Consider the following 22,174-nt stretch of genomic DNA (forward strand, 5'->3'; position numbering starts at 1 on the left):
CTTGAGTCGTATTGCGTCAACATGCTGACCACGGATGAAAGTTAGACAAAGGGGAATGTCTTTTGCAGTTTCATCACTGGCCTACTCCTTTTCAAGCTGGCATACCATCACAAACCTGATCGGGGCAATTTTGCCGAAACGAGCGGGTCTGCTCTAAGCTACTTCCTATGAATGAATCTGCAGTAAGTCTACCCACTGCTACTAAAAATATACCGAACTCAGAACGGCTCGTTGTACAATGTGCGATCTCTACTGCTATACATTACTGCCGGCGACAGCGAAAGACAAAGGCGTAAAGTAATGCCTGTTGAATGACGTCACGAACACCGTGGACTCAAGCCGGCACTAGCGCATACTTGCTTCATAGGTAGATTCCTCGCAACAATATAACCCTCTGACTAGCAGAAACGGCACCATTCGTCGAGTCAAAGGCCACGAGTACGCTTCACAACGGGTCATCTCCTATTCTTCTTTACGTTGCGAGACTCCAGCAGTCACTCTCCTGTAATAGTGTGGATCAGGACTATCCTGTCGTTCCGTGGATTCTATCCGTATCTCCCGGACCAGAACTTGCTGCTGTTCTCTGGACAAGCCAGTCACCTCACTAGTTTTGGCTACCATTGTGGTCGAAAAAGTACAGCCAATTTGCAGAGACTCGGTTGGCTGTTTGACACTGCCCTAGTTGTCACGTTCGGAATGTCTTCCTCAAGGAACACGTCAGAAGCAGAAGGCCACCAAGGGATGACGGGAGCTCAACTACCCAGATACACGATGCAGTATTTTCCGCCGTTGGACTCACAACGTCAAAAGATGCCTACTGTACAGGGTAAGGACGAAAGTCGAACATTTTGCAACCTAGTGTACATAATGTCTTGGGATTTTGCACCTGTATGCTCTGTACATAATGTCTTGGGATTTTATGTGCTTCCAGTATCGGATAAAAACTTGAGAATATTATCCTGCTAGACATGGTTTCTGCCCCGTTATATTATTTGCTTTGTAAATTGTCTAGTTTCTGCTCTCTAGCGTGGATGGGACTTCATGTGTGTGTGTGTGTGTGTGTGTGTGTGTGTGTGTGTGTGTGTGTGTGTGTGTGTGTGTGTGTGTGTGTGTGTGTGTGTGTGTGTGTGTGTGTGTGTGTGTGTGTGTGTGAAACGAGCTGTGAATCACGGCATGGAATTGTCTAAGTCAGTCAGTAGAAGCTGTGGAACACAGTCACTACATCTAATCCCCGTCTGGCCAAGACAGTGTAAATGTTTATCAAGCCTGTTAGAATGGACTGGGATGGAGAGCCCAATAGGATTGTATAAGGATTTAGTGAGCAATTCACCTCCCTCCCCTCACCTTCCCCTCCTATGTTGTCATTATAACTTAGGACCTTCCAATTATTTGGAAGGCTGTTGGACTGCGCATCCGAGGCTTGCTAGAGCTGATAGCCAGTTAGTTGTAGAACGTCAGTACCGTCGGTCAGTGTCATGCAAAGTTATGGCATGAGCTGATTGTTCAGTGACTGGTGGTGTTAGTGGACATTATAGCATAACTTGTAGCTCCTTGGTAATTTTTCCTTTCTAGAAAATTAAAAAAAATTGTCAGTGAATTTTCTGTGTGTTCATTGCTGTGTATAACCAATCGAAAATGAAGATCTAATTTTCCTCGCAGTATGACTTTGAATTTGGAATTCAACTTATGTATACAGTCGTGCAGTAAGTTTTACTATAGGGTGGAAAGGTGGTAAATTATAGTTTTATACGATGAGAAGTTAGTTTGTCACTCATGGTAGGAATCTTTGATGGAGCGACTGGGCTGGACAACGATAATTATGCATAGTGATAAGTCCCTATCCACCCTGCACTTTGATCTGATGTAGCAGTTAGCGGAATGTACATGTACATGTACATACTAGGGTGTCAGACCTCAGCAGCTTCGCATGGCCAGTTACTTTATCGGACCTTGACAGCCTAGCACGGCCAACCACTCTACTAGACCTCAGCAACCTGCCATGGATCAGGCTCTTGCACAACCTGCCAGTGGTCGGGAGAGCTAGAGAAGGAGAGCTCTTATTTCAAGCAGTTTTTTTTATATTGAACATGTCCTCGTTATCACAAGTCAGCGAATCTCCTTTTCCTCACGCAGTTAGAATGTCATTTCCTAATTGCAGATCCGGCAATGTGTAGAAAGTAAGCGCACAACACTGACAGTAAAGGTCAAGCAAAAAACAGTAGCAACGAATCAGCTAACTACCCACAGAGACAGTCAGAATGCTCGGGCGAAATGAGTGCATTTTAGCCGCTGGGTTTACTCACTGTCGCTTATCCTTTCTTGACCCAAAATGCAGTAGTCAACGAGCCGCTTGAAACGAAAAGTAAACAGTACTTATTGCGTGGGAATTTGCGAAGAACTAGTATGATTGCGTGGCAATCGTGAAACTTTGGATCTACTGGTGCCCACAAGCAAATCATCGCCAATGGTATATTAACTGTGCTGGTATTGCTGGTTGAATGCACTAACTCCGGGATACTGACAAGTGCGGTGCGACCTTTGTAGACCGTTTCACTGGGTTTTGCAACCAATCAAGGCAAAGTCTTCTACTTCGAACTGAGGTTGAGGAAAGGCGGCACTCAGGGGACATTGCACTGAAACGTTAGGGAGTTGATAGCTGAGCAGAGGATGGCAAATGTACGTTTCTGTGTCACACAGCTGAGCCAATCACGTACTTCTTTGGAGGTAGTCAGGAAGCTGTGTACTAGTACTTGGCAGATTCAGTGCTGTGGAGTGGTTCGGAGGATGGTTTCTAGAAGTCAAGACGGGAAGCTCGCTGTATGACTTTCATTCCTTCCACAGTGAAGCAGGATCCAGGAGAGAAGCCCCAGCAGAGAGTACGATGAGTGCATCACAGTTTCTAAACTGTAGGTCGCCAAGCGGCAGGGAGAACGGAGGAACATGTTGTGCGGCTGCAGAGAGAGGTCGCTAAGGGTTCGGAAGGTTTACACCTGCTCTGGGTCTCCTGCATGAAATCAGAAACTGCAAAGGACCGTTCTTACTATCTGGGGAATCTCTGCCGCAAGCTGTGTGATAAATGATGTTCTCTTCGTGTTGAAAAATGATGTTCTCTTCGTGTTGAAATCCGGAACTACAATCATGTACATGTAATGAGTGGTCAGGGGGGGGGGGGGGGATATTGATACTGCAAAACATGTGTAGAGTGTAAAAAGAAGCCATCATGTACAGCTGCAAGTCGTTCATGTTTTGTTCACTATCAAGTTAGTCAGTATCAAGGTGTTCAAGTCCAATAGTAGGCAATACATTGTACTGGTACTAGTACTAGTACTAGCTCATGACTGGGTGTAGACCACACTTGATCGAAAGAAGTGTTCAGGTTCAAGCTTGTGCCTGTTTCTAGTATTGGGAGCCAAGGGCTTGGAAGGAACCTACTTGCTACTCCAGCGTGATGTCATGCTATTCTCTATAAGTAGATAGTAATGCTTGAAAAGTTGTAGTACGTCACTACGTGTACTGTACTGTAGGCTAGTATAGGTGTGTAGCACTAGCCATCATCATCATCATCATCATCAAAATCATCAAAATCAAAATATTTGCCGGGTTGGAAGGTGGGATCAAAAAAAAAAAATCATCATCATCATCATCATCATCATCATCATCATCATCATCATCATGTGACCAAGCCGCTTTCACGGGCAACACTATTATGAATATAAAACGCAAGGTATTGTAAGAGCAATTTTCTGAAAATAATGTTAAAACACGAAATATAAAAATGCATTATCACACCGTAGCCACTTTTATGGGCAAATTCCAATACAAGGCAATAAGAAAACGAGGATGAAGTTAACCTTTTAACCCAAAGAAAAGACAAAAGATGTCAACAATAGAACTACAAATATAAAAAACAAACAATAGGTCATAAAAACTACTACATCATCATCATCATCATCATCATCATCATCATGAGAAAAGCCTCTTTTACGGGCAAAGCAAATGTATATCATTACAATATGTAAAGTGAACAGGGGAAATCAACACAAAACCAACCGGAAAATGATGAAACACAAAAGCAGTCAAGGAAGTAAATCAATACAAAAACAAGCAATGAACACAGAGTAATAAAAGGGGAAAAACCAAATAGCATTATATTAAGTTGAGGCCAAAGGCAGCACCCTACTCCGCCTGGCGGCACTGGGCCAGAAATGAGTTCGGCTGTCGCCTCTTGCCGTACGAACCGCGGCAACCGCGGAAGCAGGTGACTGCCCATCGCAGCAAGCAGAAAGACAAACGGGTGCGTAGTATGCCCATTACTAGTGGGTACTTCAGCATCATCATCATCATCATCATCATCATCATGATGATGATGATGATGATGAATACTTACCAAGACCCTGCATCCCTCTTTGTGCGTGGTGGCCAGTCTTTATTGTCACAGGAGGGCACAACCCAGGGTGACCCTCTTGCGATGGCCATTTATGCCACGGCTCTCACCCCTCTCGTCAAGTCAGTCGGAACCAATGTTGCAGATGTGTGCCAGGGATGGTTTGCAGATGACTCGGCAGCTGCCGGAGGGCTCTCCCCATTGCGAAAGTGGTACAACCTCCTTAAGGAAGAGGGCCAAAAATACGGCTACAACATCAACGAAACAAAAACGCAACTACTCGTCAAGCCTGGCTTTGAGTCCTTGGCTGCCGAGACTTTTGGTGACACAACTATTGTAACAGTTTTCCCCTGTTCTCTTTAAATTTACACTCCCTCGCACCTCGTGCGTCTTACGCCTGTCTATTAGCACCTTCATTGGCGCCATTGCCACATGTATACTATCACATTTTGCATATAACTGGTCGAGGCACGCTCAACCAGGCCTCTTACTTTTCAAGTTTGATTAAACCTGTTACACTGGTAGCAGAGGATGGTTACTACTCTGCTTTTGGCAGGTGTTCTGGTCGCTCTGCTTACGCTCCTCGTACTCGTCGTTCGGCTGATAAACGATATCAAGACCGCTCAGCGCGTTAGCCAAGGACACCGAACGATACATCCGAACTCGGAACCGTGGGAGCCAACACCCCGCCTTACGAAAGAGCCGCCTGTGTTTGGAGGAGATTCCGCTACATTCAAAGAATGGACGTTTGCAATGGACATGGCCCTACGGTCGTTGGCACTCCCAAATGCGGCACAGAGGGTCGACTACGCGGCAGGATTTTTGACTGGAAACGCTCGTCTTTGGTTGATAGCGGCATTGGAAGCTAACCAAGTGTTTTCCGACTGGCCTGCTCTGAAAGCGGCACTTGGCGATGTGTACGGACCACGGCACAACGAGGAAACATCGCGTATGGGACTAATTTCCGCAGCGCAGCGCGGGTCGCTGGACGCATACATTGCTGCTTTCACTCGCCTCAGCCTGCAAGTGCCGGAAATCGACCACCACACCAGAGCGCTGCTGTTCGTCAGGGGTCTAGTGCCGCACATCCAGCGACAGGTCATGCGTGAGCATCCACGTACCCTGGAGCAAGCTGTCATGGCAGCAAACACCGTGGAGCAGTCGTCAGGGCCACCGGCGTCGGGGCCACCAGCCAGTAGAGAGTCGCGTTCCGTGCCCAGCTTCCGTGGTCAGGGCCTCCGCAAGCTGACGGACCAAGAGCGTGTCCAACTGCGAGCAATGGGACACTGCTTTGCTTGCAGGAAGCCAGGCCACCTCGCTAAAGACTGTACTGAGGGTGGACAGCGCTACCCAAACGCTGGTCGCCAGTAAGAAAGGGGGTGCGCTTACTGGCGACGACCCAAGCGCCCACGCCGGTACCAGTCGCTAACCGGTTCGGAGCTCTGGAGGTTGAAGACGTTGCTCTCCAGGAACCTACGGAGCCGGAGACACCCATAGCTGTAGGAAATTGTCCCGTTGCAGAAAGGTGTCATGTCAGCAACGTCAGCGTCGGCAATGAACCTGAACACGACCTACTGCGCATACAGGGAAAGATCGGCGGTCGCCGTGCAGTGATGCTGATAGATTCCGGTTCGACGCATGACTTCATTGCAGACAGTTTTGTTCGAAAGCATCATCTTGACACGGATGCAAGCTCAGCAGTGCTGAGCGTAACATTGGCGGACGGCTCGACCAGCGAGGTCCCGCAGATTTCCACACGCACGCTAAGGGTGACAGTCGGGGGCTTCAGTGAGGAACAGCACTTTACTGTGTATCCCCTGACTCGCTACGACGCTATTCTTGGCAAGCCGTGGCTTACAAGGAACAACCCCAGCATCAACTTCCGTACGAACGAAGTTCAGTTGGACGGTGAGCCCTTTGTTGCCAAATTGCCTTCAGCTAACCCGCCGACAGCCGACCGGCCATCTGTGGAAAGCATGTTTATCAGTGGCCGACAAGCTCGTCATGCCCTGAGGAGTGGAGCCGAGGGGTTTCTTGCATGGGTCACTGCTGCAAACGAGGAGAATCGTTCCGGGCCACAACTCCAGGAATCAGAGCAACAAGACATCCAGAACCTGCTCAAGAGGTACCAGGATTTATTTCCAGACGAGCTGCCGAATGAGCTTCCACCGAAGAGACCAGTCGACCATGAAATCCAGATAGAAGATGGAGCCAGACCACCGTCTCGACCCGCCTACCGCCTGCCGAAACCAGAGATGGACGAGCTCCAGTCACAGCTATCAGAATTACTTGAGAAGGGATTCATTGAGCCAAGTAAGTCGCCATACGGTGCACCTGTGTTTTTTGTGAAAAAGTCGGATGGTACTCTGAGAATGGTGTGCGATTGGCGAGAATTGAATAGAATTACGATCAAAAACAAAGCTTGTCTTCCTAATATTGATGACTTATTCGACACGATCCAGGGCAGTGCATATTTCTCCAAGTTGGACTTGCGGTCAGGCTACAATCAAATCAGAATTCAAGACTCGGATGTTTCTAAGACGGCCATTAATACGCCGTTCGGCCACTTCCAATTTAGAGTCATGGGATTCGGGCTGACTAATGCCCCGGCCACCTTTCAGTCTCTCATGAACTCTATTCTGCAACCGCATCTCCGAAAATTCGTTGTAGTATTCTTGGATGACATTCTAGTTTTCAGCAAGACCTGGGAAGATCATCAGCATCATCTTCAAACAGTTCTAGAAACACTTAGAAATAGTGAGCTGTATTGCAAACAGTCTAAATGCGAATTCGGCGTGAGAGAAGTTCTCTTCTTGGGGCATAAAATCAACGGCACATCAATTTCCCCTGATCCCAAGAAGATAAGTGCTGTGGAAACATGGCCAACTCCGTCGTCAGTAACTGATGTGAGGAAGTTTCTTGGCTTTGCAAACTATTTCCGAAGGTTCATAGATCGACACTCGACCATCTCTCGTCCATTAGAAGGAATCACCGGAAAAAATTCACGCTTTGAATGGAGCGCTGCTAGACAGAAGGCATTCGAGTCTCTAAAATCAGCATTACTCGAGGCGCCAGTGTTGCAACTGGCCGATGTTGAGAAAAGCTTCATGGTAGAAACTGACGCAAGTGACTTTGCCGTGGCGGGTGTGCTCCTGCAGCAGGGAGAAGATATGGATTTGCATCCCGTAGCCTATTGTAGTCGGAAACTGTCAGCTGCAGAACGCAACTATACTGCGGCCGAGAGGGAAACGTTGGCTGTGGTATTTGCATTAAAGTGCTGGAGAATCTATCTATTCCGCCACTTTGACCTGATGACTGATAATATGGGTGTTGTCTATTTACGAACCAAACCGACTCTCACCAAGCGTGAGGCAAGATGGGTAGAGTTTTTAGCTGACTATGACTTTACGGTCTTTCACAAACCAGGAAAGAAAAACATTGCCGACCCGCTTTCACGCCGTCCAGATCTGTTCAGTGATTCTGAAATAGGCGGGTCATCCTATCCTCCTAACATTCAGTTGAATGCCATAGAGCATACCCTAGAGATTAATCCAGACTTAGCGCAGTTAATTGTCAACGGTTACAAGTGCGACAAGGATCTTGCTCCCATTATCAGGAGACTGAAAAATTCAAGCCATGACAATCTGCACGACCGTTACCTTCTAAATGAAACACCCGGTTATCTTTATCTCAGATCTTCACCACAGAACAGGTTATGCATTCCAAAGAGTAGCAAACTCCGACTCGCCCTGCTTCAAGAATACCATGACTGTGTGACTGCGGGGCATCCCGGTCGAGATCGCACCTATTTCAGACTCTCTAGATATTTCTATTGGCCCAGAATGGGACTGGATGTAAAGGCGTTTGTCAAGTCATGTGACGTCTGCCAACGAGTTAAAGGCGGCCAGCTAAAAACTGGTCTCTTGCAGAATTTACCAGTGCCCAGTCAGCCGTGGGCAGATATCTCGATGGATTTTATCATGGGTTTGCCTAGGACCGATACAGGTCATGATGCTATATATGTATTTGTAGACCGCTTGACAAAGTGTGTACATTTAGCACCTACTTCCTCTACTATTGACGCTAAAGGAAGTGCTGATCTGTATATTCAACATGTATTTCGACTTCATGGTTTGAGTTCTAGTATTGTATGTGATCGTGATCCAAGATTTACGGCAGCATTTTTTCAGGAATTGTTTGATCGCTTAGGAACGAAACTAGCATTTAGTACTGCCAATCACCCTCAGACAGATGGCCTAACTGAACGAGTAAACAGAATAGTAGAGGATGTGCTGAGGGCTTTTGTAAATCATAAACAAGATAACTGGGATATGCTCCTACCTCTCTGTGAGTTTTCTATCAACAGCGCTACTCAATCATCTACAGGAAACACACCGTTCTTCTTAAATTACGGTCTAAATCCCAGAGCGCCACCCGACTTCCTCAACCCTATTCAGGGAGGCAGAGATTCAGCTGATTGGTTGCAAGCAAGACAAGACGCGGTCAAGATCTCACAAGATGCGCTAGTGGCAGCTCAAGCTCGTCAGGCCTTCTATGCAGATCGGACAAGGGTCGAGGGAAAGCTGAAGGTGGGAGATTTGGTAATGGTCTACCGGGATTTCCTCCTGACTCCTGAAGCTCGGGACCGACCATCCCATAAATTACGCCCCAAGTGGTTTGGCCCCTTTCCTATAACCCATGTGGTCGGCCCGAATGCCTACAAGCTCAAGTTGCCTCATACCAGCCGCTGTCACCCGGTATTTAATGTGTCGGCACTCCGTGCCTACGAGAAGAACGCTATTCCTAATAGGAGACAGCCTACGCCTCCGCCTATCACGGACCTTGATGGTCATGCCCGCTATGTGGTGGAGAACATTCTCAGTCACCGCCGTCGGCAGAATCAGCTTCAGTACCTAGTCAAGTGGCAAGGCTACTCTGATGCCACTTGGGAGCCTGAACATTATTTGTTGGATGAATCTGGTAATGACATTGTTCCACTTCAGAAGTACAAAACCTTGGCTTCTGCCCGCTGAGTTTTGCAGTTGAACTTCTAGTTTCACCTTACACATTTGTTGAGCTTATTACACTTTATTTGCATGGAGTTTCAGTCGTCTTATTGTGTTACTTCAGTGCGAAGCCTTTTTTCGTCTCGCACGTGTTTGCGCTTATTGTACTCTATTCCACTTGAGCATTTGGGTTATAAGCTCCTTCCTCTCCATAGGAGGGGGATGATGTAACAGTTTTCCCCTGTTCTCTTTAAATTTACACTCCCTCGCACCTCGTGCGTCTTACGCCTGTCTATTAGCACCTTCATTGGCGCCATTGCCACATGTATACTATCACATTTTGCATATAACTGGTCGAGGCACGCTCAACCAGGCCTCTTACTTTTCAAGTTTGATTAAACCTGTTACAACTATCCACGTCAAGTCTCGTGGCGTACAGTATCTGGGCGCTGCTATCGGGACTGAGGCATTCCTCGGAGAATTCAAAGAGACAAAAGTAGAAGAGTGGGTGAAACATACAGAGATTTTAGCAAATTATGCCGCATCAGAGCCGCATGCAGCATACTCTGCGTTGACCCATGGCTTAGTCAACAGATGGAACTATGTGTTTCGAACTATGTCTGTTTCTGCGGAGGACTTGGCGCCGTTGGAGCGGGAGCTTCACTCCTCACTTCTACCGGAGCTCGTGGGACAACCGAGCGTGCCTCTGAAAGACATTGATATTCTAAAGCTCCCGACACGGGATGGTGGGATGGCCCTTCCGGACCTCACGACTCGACCACGGTTTGAGCAGCAGGGCTCCAAGCAAGTGTCCGGACCTATGGTGAAGGAGGTTCTGGGCGATTTCGCTAAGGATAGCGATCCAATTTCTCTCGCTGGAGATGTGCCGGCTTCTGCAGATACTGCTGACCGTGGTGGAGCGTCTCCCACTCCCACGATGACGGCAACGGAGGTGCAGCCGCGGGAGGTCGCTGGCAACTCAAACCCTGGACCGGATGTGGCTGCTGATGTTGCTGGTGCTGGTACCCCCTTTCAGAGGATGATCGATGAAATGCGTCACAAAAAGCGTGTCGTCCACACCGAAAACCGGGAGCGCGCAAAGGCAGCCAGGAACAAAATAGTGGACACGAGCGATGAGATGACGAAGCGACGAATAGAAGAACACACGGAGAAAGGATCATCCTCATGGCTGAGCGTGCTGCCCCTGGCGGAGCATGGCTTTCGTCTCACCAAGCGTGACTTCCGGGATGCTCTGGCATTGAGATATGCATGGCCGCTAGCCAATACACCAGCAACCTGTGTGTGTGGTGAGCTGTTCTCAGTTGAGCATCAGCTATGTTGCGCCAGGGGCGGCTTCCCGACACTTCGTCATAACGAGATACGTGACCTGCTGGCGAGGGAATTGACTGAAGTCTGCACTGCCGTTTCGACAGAACCAGCGCTGCAACCTCTTTCTGGTGAGAGGTTTCCTCTTCGGTCAACGAACCGCCGAGAGGATGCGCGCCTGGACATAGCCGCTCGAGGGTTTTGGACCCGTGGGGAGGAAGCTTTTTTTGATGTAAGGGTATTTTGCCCAGATGCTCCTTCCTACGGGTCCAGAACCCTTCCTGCATTGTACCAGCAGCACGAGCGGCGTAAGTGGAACGAATATGGGCCAAGAGTCACAAATGTAGAAAGAGCCGCTTTCACACCTCTCGTGTTCTCTGTGCATGGTGGTTGTGGGAGGCTGTGCAATGTGTTCCTCAAGAGACTGTGCCAGATGCAGGCCGAGTCATCGGGATCTCACTATTCCCAGGTCATTGGTTTACTCCGCTGTCGGCTGTCTTTTGCTTTGCTGCGTGCTGCTGTGTTGTGCATACGTGGGGCTCGGTCACGGTACCACCATCCGGCGAGATGTTTTCATGATGTCTCGATTGCCGTGGCCGAGTCAGGTCTAGTTTGTTAAGTATCGTGCTGTGTCCTGACTGTGCATGCGGGATTGGTATGGCGCTTACCCTTTTGTTGCTGTTTTGTTGCTTTCATGCCTTTAAGCACGTAATGGTGTTCATTTGTTGTATTTCATGGAAAAACGATCTTTGCGTTGGATTCATTTAAACTATTATTTGTGTAGGGTTCCACTCCTTCATCTTGGGAAATTGTGTTTTGTTTGCCCAAAGAAGTGGCTTCATCACCATCAAAAAAAAAAAAAAAAAAAAAAAAAAAAAAAAAAAATCATCATCATCATCATCATCATCATCATCATCGTCTCACCAAGCGTGACTTCCGGGACTTCCGGGATGCTCTGGCATTGAGATATGCATGGCCGCTAGCCAATACACCAGCAACCTGTGTGTGTGGTGAGCTGTTCTCAGTTGAGCATCAGCTATGTTGCGCCAGGGGCGGCTTCCCGACACTTCGTCATAACGAGATACGTGACCTGCTGGCGAGGGAATTGACTGAAGTCTGCACTGCCGTTTCGACAGAACCAGCGCTGCAACCTCTTTCTGGTGAGAGGTTTCCTCTTCGGTCAACGAACCGCCGAGAGGATGCGCGCCTGGACATAGCCGCTCGAGGGTTTTGGACCCGTGGGGAGGAAGCTTTTTTTGATGTAAGGGTATTTTGCCCAGATGCTCCTTCCTACGGGTCCAGAACCCTTCCTGCATTGTACCAGCAGCACGAGCGGCGTAAGTGGAACGAATATGGGCCAAGAGTCACAAATGTAGAAAGAGCCGCTTTCACACCTCTCGTGTTCTCTGTGCATGGTGGTTGTGGGAGGCTGTGCAATGTGTTCCTCAAGAGACTGTGCCAGATGCAGGCCGAGTCATCGGGATCTCACTATTCCCAGGTCATTGGTTTACTCCGCTGTCGGCTGTCTTTTGCTTTGCTGCGTGCTGCTGTGTTGTGCATACGTGGGGCTCGGTCACGGTACCACCATCCGGCGAGATGTTTTCATGATGTCTCGATTGCCGTGGCCGAGTCAGGTCTAGTTTGTTAAGTATCGTGCTGTGTCCTGACTGTGCATGCGGGATTGGTATGGCGCTTACCCTTTTGTTGCTCTTTTGTTGCTTTCATGCCTTTAAGCATGTAATTTTTTTTTTTTTTTTTTTTTCTACAAAATCCACATATCTCCAGACACTGGGGTGAATGATGGAGTGTGGTGGTGGGGCCCATTAAGCTCCGCCGACCAGAGGTCTCGGCTTCATAGCTCCATGGACGCACCAAAGGGATATTGGGTGGGGAGGATTAAATTGTAAAAGAAAACAGAAGAAAGAAAATGGAAAGATTGTATTGCTCAGTGAGCAAAAGAATAAGTTGAATATTGATGTGAACGCTGTTAGACTTTTAAATTCAAGAGGAGACTGTCCGTGAGGAGAGATTACATGTATGTCCAAGCAGGGTAGGACACTGTACCCTCTTACTCGCGTATGCTATGAGTGGCCCAGTGCCAGTTCGTTCTGAGGAGATGGTGATAAGCTGCTGTCTTGAACTTTTGGATGTTCTTTGGGTGAAATGGGTGGGGAATGATAGAGGTAGGCAGCTGGTTCCAAATTGGGATGACGGAGTGGGGAAAGGCTCGGCTCACATTGTTCCGGGAATTGGCAGGAAGAACATTCTGTAACTGATGGGGATGCGCGGTGGACAGTCGTACAGCCTGGAGGGTGAGGCGTGTGGTCCTGGGTTGGTGTGTCGGGGGTGGAGCCATTCTCGAGAGAAGAGCGGGAGAATTATCGCAAAGGGCTTTATACAGGAGGCAGAGGGCAGCGATGGTGCGGCGAATTATGAGGCTAGGAAGCCAGCATTGCGGATGTATTGCCTTGATGGCTCGCTCCTGCACCCAGTCCAGCCGATTCAAGTGGGAAGGAGCTGCCCCCATCCAGACGATTGGGCAGTACTCCATAACCGGCCGGACAAAGGCTTTGTAGGCTCGAAGCCGGGCAGGAATAGTCAGCAAGTGAAATGCCTTGCGCAAGGCTCCAAGTCTCTGCGTTGCTCGGACTACAACAGTTCGGATATGCTGGCTGAATTTTAGCTGATGGTCAAACGTGACGCCGAGTACTTTGATGGAGTGCTGCTCCTCGACAGGAGTTCCATTGAAGACAATGGGGGGTATTGGCCAGTCCCGACGATGGTGGGAAATTGTAAGGGCCTGAGACTTGGCTGGCTCGAACTGCACTTTCCAATCCGAGCCCCAACTGGATACTAGGTCGACAGCAGCCTGGAGTACTCTAGCGTTGTCAGGAACAGCAGCGAGCGTTGCAATTTCGGCGTATAGGGTTGTGTCATCGGCGAATGAGGCAAGGTTGGAGCCGATTGGGAGGTGGTCTTCAAGGTCGTTGACGTAGACCAAGAATAAGGTGGGCCCCAGGATACTGCCCTGTGGCACCCCAGCCTTAACTGGGCGTCTGGCTGATGTCTGGCCGGAGATGAGGACTTGAAGTGTGCGGTTGCAGAGGTAGTCTTGGAGCCACCGATGCAGGTCTCCCGAGATGCCATACACTCTAGCCTTGTGCAACACACCAGTGTGAGACACCCGGTCAAATGCTCCAGCAATGTCGATGGCCAGCACTCGAGAAGCTCCTTTATCTCCGGCGGTGTGCACCCACTGGTGGTGGAGAGCAGTCAGCAGGTCTGCTGCACTGTGGCCGCGACGGAATCCAAATTGCCGTTCTGACAGGACGTGATTCGTCTCCATGAAGTTGCTCATTGCCCTGTTGACTATGGTCTCCATGACCTTGGAGAGGATGCTCAGTAACGACACTGGTCGATAGTTTGATGGCGACGATTTAGACTTGCGCTTGTGGACTGGAACTACGTTTGCAACCTTCCACTGTTGTGGCTGACTACCGGAGCGAAGACAGCATGTAAATAGTTTTGAAAGCGGCCGTGCCAATTCTGCAGCGCAAGCTTTCAAGACGCGGGCAGGTATCCCATCTGGACCAGTGGCCTTGGTGGGGTTGAGCTGGCGGAGAGTTCGCTCGACTGTGGTTTCGCGAAACCGGACGGTGAAGAGGTTGCGGTCAGTACGTGGTCGGACGTAAGGAAATGGAGCGGATAGGTCGTCTGCCCCTAGACTGCATTTGTTGGCGAAGTGTTCGGCCATGCACTCTGCTTTGCTGCGGTTGGTGTCGTGCTCCGTACCATCGGTGCTGCGGAGAGTAGGTATGGATGGGCTGTTTCCGTGGCCAGAGGCCTTCTTGATGGTTCGCCACCATTCACCAGACGCCATACACCCAGAGGCTAACTTCTGCGCCAGGCTTGCTGTGAATGCCTGCTTGGCAGTTGCCAGGCAATGGTTAGCCGAGTGCTTGGCGACATTGTAACGGGCTTGCAGCTGGGCACTTGACCGGTCGGCGCAGAGTCTCCTCCATGCTCTTTGTTTCTGTGCTACAGCCTCAGTGCATTCCGGTGTCCACCAAGAGGGGTTAGATGGTTTCATGCACAACTGCTTAGACGGTATGTATCGGCGCATTCCTTCCAGAATATTCTGGGTCAAGTGCATACACATTGCATCAGGATCATCACTGACAGTGGACTGCCAATCTGTTGTTCTAAAGAAGTGGCGGAGTCTGTCCCAGTCTGCGCGTTGGTAACGCCAGACAGTTCTGGTCACTGGTGGTTCCTCTGCTGTACTTACATGAAAGTCAGCTAGGACACAGGCATGGTCAGAGTTTCCCAGAGGTGCTAAGGTATTGACGGTCGCATCTCCCGGTAGGTCAGTCATTATTAAGTCGAGTGGGTTAAGGCCCCTGGTGGGCTCATGCACGTGCTGCTCCAAGCAGTGAAAAGCACACATGTCTTCAGTGTACACACCTGCATGAGTTGTCTTGGTGCTGCCGAGCCAATCCACGTTGTGTACGTTAAAATCTCCAGCCAATACCACATATTGACAAGATTTACGGGCCAGGTCAATGCCAGCACTGATGGCTTCAAGGGTACTGATGTCATTGTCGTGGCAGGAGCCAGAGCGATATGCAGCACACACAGCCACTGACTTCTTATCCACAGTTCTGACACTCAGCCAGATTAGCTCCTCATTACCGACCTGGATGTCATCGAGTTCTCGGAGGGCCAGACTGGCTTTAACCCAAACCGCAACTCCTCCTCCATGAGCTGTTCGATCCTTCCGCAGTGGGGAGTAGTACCCAGGCAAGGACAGTTCGGAATCAGTAGCCTTCTCAGGGGTTAGCTTGCTCTCTGTGACAATGGCAATGTCAGGTTGGTGAACGTGTACAGCATGGTGAAAGTCACCAAGTTTACTCAGTAGTCCAAATGTGTTCGTCAGCAGGATCCGAAAGGATCTAATTGGAGCTTTGAGCTTGAGTGTCGGAGGACTCGGAGAGAGCGTCACTGTGTGAGCCGGACAAGGTGTCCCCCTTTGGAGCATCACTGAGAGTGTCACTGTGTGAGCCGGACAAGGTGTCCCCCTTGGGACGCTCACGGTGGCGCCAAACCCGCGCGTACAGTGGGCGAGGCCAAAAGTTTGGCGCAGTGGCGATTTCAAGGTCAGTCGCATCGATCATCAAGCGGGCAGACACTTTCCCATCTTCTGTGGTGTGTATGCTGCACTGGTGAACCTTCACCGGTTTGTTTACTGCTGCAGAGCGTTGCTCAGTGAATTCCTTGACACTTTCTTCACTGCTATGTGAGTTCAAATTGCCCACATAGATTACGGCTTTCTTCACTCTGTGAGGTTCGTTTGATACCAGTTTCCACGTGTCATCCGTGATTGGCTCTAGCTTCAGTGGCTTGGGCTTGACAGTGGGCCGCTCAATTGCCTGGGACTTGTTCTCATCCTCCGTTGACGTTTCATGGTCACTGGCAGGGTCACCCACGCTACGGGAAGTGCTACGGTGTTCGTCTGCATCAGTGGTACACGTGGCAGCCTGGCCTGCGCGAGTACGGGTACGCTTGCTGGTTCTTCCCGCTGTACTCTCCATCGTACGCTGGCTGTGCTGGTTGTGGGCAACTGCTGGAGGAGTCAGGGGAGAAGCACCTGCTGCGACAATGGCGGACTCCCTGAGGGCGACAACCTCCTCGTTCAGGCCTGCAATTTGCCTCGATAAATCATCAATCCTATTCTTTAGTCGTGTCTCGCGGTCTGCGGACTCCGTCACAAATGTTGCCAGCGTCTTTACTACGTCTAAAATCGAAGACTCGATCCCGGGGAGGGAGCACAACAATTTTACCTCCGAATCCGTCAGCCCGCGAACGGCAGCTTTTGCTGGAGGCATGGCGGAGGTAGGCCAAAGCTATCCGATGTCTACCTAGTTTCCTACTACTACTACTATACCTAATGTTTGAAACCAGGCCGGCCTGATGCCGGTTTCCTGGCGAGAAACTGTGGGAGCCTCAGAGCGCGAAAACCTGCACCCTGCTCCAAAGTTTGAAAAAAAAAGATTGATGAGAATGGTGTTCATTTGTTGTATTTCATGGAAAAACGATCTTTGCGTTGGATTCATTTAAACTATTATTTGTGTAGGGTTCCACTCCTTCATCTTGGGAAATTGTGTTTTGTTTGCCCAAAGAAGTGGCTTCATCACCATCAAAAAAAAAAAAAAAAAAAAAAAAAAAATCATCATCATCATCATCATGTGACCAAGCCGCTTTTACGGGCAACAATATTATGAATATAAAACGCAAGGTATTGTAAGAGCAATTTTCTGAAAATAATGTTAAAACACGAAATATTAAAATGCATTATCACACCGTAGCCACTTTTATGGGCAAATTCCAATACAAGGCAATAAGAAAACGAGGATGAAGTTAACCTTTTAACCCAAAGAAAAGACAAAAGATGTCAACAATAGAACTACAAATATAAAAAACAAACATCAGGTCATAAAAATATAAAATATAAATTATGAGAAAAGCCTCTTTTACGGGCAAAGCAAATGTATATCATTACAATATGTAAAGTGAACAGGGGAAATCAACACAAAACCAACCGGAAAATGATGAAACACAAAAGCAGTCAAGGAAGTAAATCAATACAAAAACAAGCAATGAACACAGAGTAATAAAAAGGGGAAAAACCAAATGGCATTATATTAAGAATCATCATCATCATCATCATCATCATCATCAGCTATGTTGCGCCAGGGGCGGCTTCCCGACACTTCGTCATAACGAGATACGTGACCTGCTGGCGAGGGAATTGACTGAAGTCTGCACTGCCGTTTCGACAGAACCAGCGCTGCAACCTCTTTCTGGTGAGAGGTTTCCTCTTCGGTCAACGAACCGCCGAGAGGATGCGCGCCTGGACATAGCCGCTCGAGGGTTTTGGACCCGTGGGGAGGAAGCTTTTTTTGATGTAAGGGTATTTTGCCCAGATGCTCCTTCCTACGGGTCCAGAACCCTTCCTGCATTGTACCAGCAGCACGAGCGGCGTAAGTGGAACGAATATGGGCCAAGAGTCACAAATGTAGAAAGAGCCGCTTTCACACCTCTCGTGTTCTCTGTGCATGGTGGTTGTGGGAGGCTGTGCAATGTGTTCCTCAAGAGACTGTGCCAGATGCAGGCCGAGTCATCGGGATCTCACTATTCCCAGGTCATTGGTTTACTCCGCTGTCGGCTGTCTTTTGCTTTGCTGCGTGCTGCTGTGGATTCATTTAAACTATTATTTGTGTAGGGTTCCACTCCTTCATCTTGGGAAATTGTGTTTTGTTTGCCCAAAGAAGTGGCTTCTTCATCATCAAAAAAAAAAAAAATCATCATCATCATCATCATCATCGAGCTAGTTTGGTGTGAAAGTGTAACTAATGTTATTATTCTTATATATACATCAAGTAGTACTAAATAATTGAGAGGCTTTGAATCGTTTTTATCAAAATCAAAATATTTGCCGGGTTGGAAGGTGGGATCAAAAAAAAAAAAAAAAAAATCATCATCATCATCATCATCATCATCATCATCATCATCAGCCCTTTCGCGTTGGCATCGGCGTTAGCCTAGCCTTCACTTGCCACGGAGTAGTAAAATACTACTCCCTGGTACTAGCCATGTAGAACGAGGTCCTTGGCTACTTCAGAGAGCAGTGTGTACAGTCATGTACATGACTGCTTCAACGGTACCTGTATGACACGTGTATTCGTGTGTGTGCGTGCGTGCATGTTGGTTTGTGCTTGCGTGCATGTGTGCATAATTATGTTCATGTGTGTCCGCGTGTGTGTGTGTGTGTGTGCGCATGTGTGTTTGTGTGCCCGTATGTGTGCATGATCTGTGTGTGTGTGTATGTGTGTGTGTGTGTTTGTGTGTGTGTGTGTGTGTGTGTGTGTGTGTGTGTGTGTGCCATCGCAGGGACCATTGATTTCATAAAATTAATGTGTGCTGAGGGACAATTCACTATTGTAAAACTAAGCACACATCTATGCTGCGGGACCACTTCAGTCAGTGTTTTCAAGTATCTAACAATTGCTATCTTTAATACCTTATTTGCACATTGGCAATTCTTGCCTTGTTTTGTAACACAGCATTCGATGGGACACATCAACAGGTACAGCCAGGGCTGCAAGCTGCAGGGACAAATGTCGGTCCAGTACAGCCTGATCCCAACATTAGCTTAACTCAGCCTATTGCAAACCAACCGCAGCCTGTTGGTCAGCAGCACAGCCTTATTGGACAACCTATCAACACTGGTGGCTTCAGAGGAGCTAGCAGTAGTATTGTGGGGCTTAGACCATCATTAGTGGAGTCAACACTGGGTCTCCCACCACAGCCTCAACCAACCATTGGTGTTATGTCATCACCAGCACAATTTGCGACTCCCTACAGCCAGCAAATGAGTCACCACTTCCATGCCACTGCTAGCAGCTATCTGCCGAGTTGTGTCCCAGCAATGCACGGCAGTATGGCCAGCTCTAACCATCCTGCGGAAATGCACGCCGGCTTTCCACAGACCCCACTGAACCATCTAGCACAAGGCGTCGAGTATCAACTGGACAACCCCTCTGCCCCTCCACTGTTTGGCGGACATCCCAGAAACCTGTGCGAATGGCGTGTAAACAACGGTCTACAATTGTGTGGGTTGGCTTTCTATAGTGTCACCGAACTAGCGCAGCACATAAGCAACGTTCATCTCCAGCAACAGGACACTACCGAAAAGGAGGATGGCAACGTCCACATCTGCCACTGGGACCAGTGTTCACGCAAGAAAGGATTTAAAGCCAAGTACAAGCTTGTCAACCATATACGAGTTCATACAGGGGAAAAACCCTTTGTCTGCAATCATCAAGACTGCACACGCAAAGCATTCGCAAGAGCCGAAAACCTGGAGATACACTACAGAGTCCACATAAAGGAAACGCCGTTTGCCTGCACCTTCCCGGACTGTAAGAGAAGATTCGCAAATTCCTCGGATCGAAAGAAGCACATGGTCGTGCACACGAATGATAAACCCTACCAATGCAGGGCAGCAGGATGTACGAAGAGATTTACACACCCGAGCTCGCTTAGAAAGCACACTAAGCAGCATGATGCTCGAAATGCAGCCAATGGCGGTAATGCTCTTTCCTACAGTACCACGGACACCAGCGCAGAGAACAGTGGCTTGCCGTCTGCGGATGGTTCTATTGCTGTGGACGGAGAAAGTGATCATGGCAGTTCGATTTCATCCGATGAGGTACTTGCAGACCAGCACCACCACCATCAACAACAGGAAGAACAGCAGCAGCAGCACCAACATCAACAACAAGGTTTTGCACTTGTGACTTGCATGGACCAGTGTCAGCCTGCACAGCCGCAACACTTACCACTGGGAACGTCCTCAAGCATGCTGACTGTGAATTCAACATCCACGTCATCTTTGCCTCAGTTACCTTATCATTTGCACTCTGCCCAGGCAACTGCTGGTAGTCATCTGGTCAACAGTGCACAACCAACACCACCTGGACAGCCGTCTGATAGCTATGCGGTGTTCAGTGAAGTATGCCATGACAATGCCGGAAAGGGTGACCTAGTAGTGGCAAGCCTAGGCAGTAGAGCAACAATAAATGATCCCTTGCCTACATGTTCCATACAGACATTCCCACAGCCGCCGCCACCACAGCCAGAAGCAACAGCAGCAACAGAAGCAGCAGCTGTGCCAGCAGCTGTGCCAGAACTAACTCAAAACAGACAGCTTGTTCAGCAGCAACATACTCACTTCCAATACCCGGCAGCACGTCAGCAGTTGCAGCAACAACCTCATCATCAACATCCAGAACAGCAGCTCCAGAAGCAGCATCAGCAGCACCAGGCATCACATGACCAATGTCAGCAGTCGCAAATCTATCTAACTCACCACCATCAGCTGCCGACGCCCACACACACACAGCTATCGCTGTTGCCGGCACTGGTGGCTCACACACCGCAGCACCAGTCATCACCTGTGTCTCAGACGCACAACCATCAGGCACAGAAGCACTCTCTCCCATCGCCGATGCAGCTGCACCAGCAGCATTTTGCACAGCATTCGGCAACTGCTCAGCCAACACTATTTCATCCAGTCCTCTTTATTCTCGTGAGCTGTGTACTTGTTTTGCTGTTTGTTTGGTTTATTTGAATTCGCTCAGTAACCGTGTACTTCAGCTATTCTCTCCTCCCTCTTCTGAATTTGACTCTCCGCTGGCCTTCTCTCCCATCCCCTTACATTGTATTGGGCCTCCGCAGCTCCCCCCCCCCCCCTCCACGCACACACTACATTGTCACATAGCACAACTCAACCATTCGCTACCCTGTTATTGAGCACTCCTGCTCGTTTGGTCTCGCGAATCCAAATAAAATCAATCAATCAATCATGCAGGACAATAGCTGCACCCCGTACTGCCCTCGCATGACGCTCACTCTCTGTCAGCACGAAGACACCTCCCAAAAAGGCAATACTAAGCAAACAAACATTACACCGCTTGAAAGCACTATTCTCATGAGCTGGACAACTGCCTTTTCAAAATGGCACTGCAGCCAGCTTCGTGAATGGACGTGTTAAACACTGTCAATAAGGTTTTTAAGGCACATCATCACTTTCAACGTAATTATTATCAAAACTCCTAAGTTTTACGGAGTTAACAATTTTTTTATTATAATTACCTAATTCAAAAAAGAGGTATGAAGTGTACAGATGCAAGTTCAATACTCGCTTTTGTGATATTGAATTATCGTATCAACGCTGTCCAACGCTGAATGTTTTCAAGGTTATTTCATTATAGATGGAGCCGGGGTGTTGCTCATTAGGCTGTGGGACTAGTCAATCAGACGACTGCCACATTTGTAGAAGTTCCTTTTTCAAATGTCTCGTCAATTTCATTTTCCGCATATTGTCTTCACTAACATCACCCATGGTGCTGGCCACATGTATGTAGCATCAGTAGAATTGCAGCTCAACATCCTAATCCGCACTGCCTTCAGTCTGGTTTCTACCCACTCACTGTCAGGATCGGGTATTTCCCCTCCAATTAGTAACCATAGTACCCGTTTCTTTTTAGTTCACTTTTTCGGCTGATCTGCTCATCCCGCAGAAATGTGTCAATACTAATGCTGGCCTATCATATTCTACAGCTGCTGAAGAAAGTCTTGTCTCAGGCGCTGAGTCTTCAAACACTCATGATTATCGTATCTGTTTTCAAAATAATGGGATGGAGTTTTCCTCTTATTCATATGGGATTTTGTGAGCCAGTACTCGAAGTACAGATGTGCAAGCACATCATAGAAAACAATACTCGATAGCGAAGTATTCGTGAGCAAAAATCATAAGAAAGTAACTTGAGACGCTTCTTTTAAAGTTATTTGTGGCTAGACTGAGAAAGCACACATGGCCAGCAATCGAGGACAT

At 48.5% G+C, this 22,174-nt stretch overlaps 1 protein-coding gene across 1 annotated transcript; it reads left to right on the top strand.

Moving 5' to 3' along the window:
• Positions 1-431: 431 nt before the first annotated feature.
• Positions 432-21,931, top strand: LOC135810697 (Krueppel homolog 1-like). Its single transcript, XM_065324186.1, has 2 exons — positions 432-826; positions 18,840-21,931. Exons 1-2 carry the CDS (start codon positions 697-699, stop codon positions 20,906-20,908), a joined length of 2,199 nt encoding a protein of 732 aa, XP_065180258.1. The 5' UTR covers positions 432-696; the 3' UTR covers positions 20,909-21,931.
• The last annotated feature ends 243 nt before the right edge of the window (positions 21,932-22,174 follow it).

This window comes from Sycon ciliatum, chromosome 2, assembly GCF_964019385.1.
Source record: "Sycon ciliatum chromosome 2, ocSycCili1.1, whole genome shotgun sequence".
Lineage (NCBI taxonomy): Eukaryota > Metazoa > Porifera > Calcarea > Leucosolenida > Sycettidae > Sycon > Sycon ciliatum.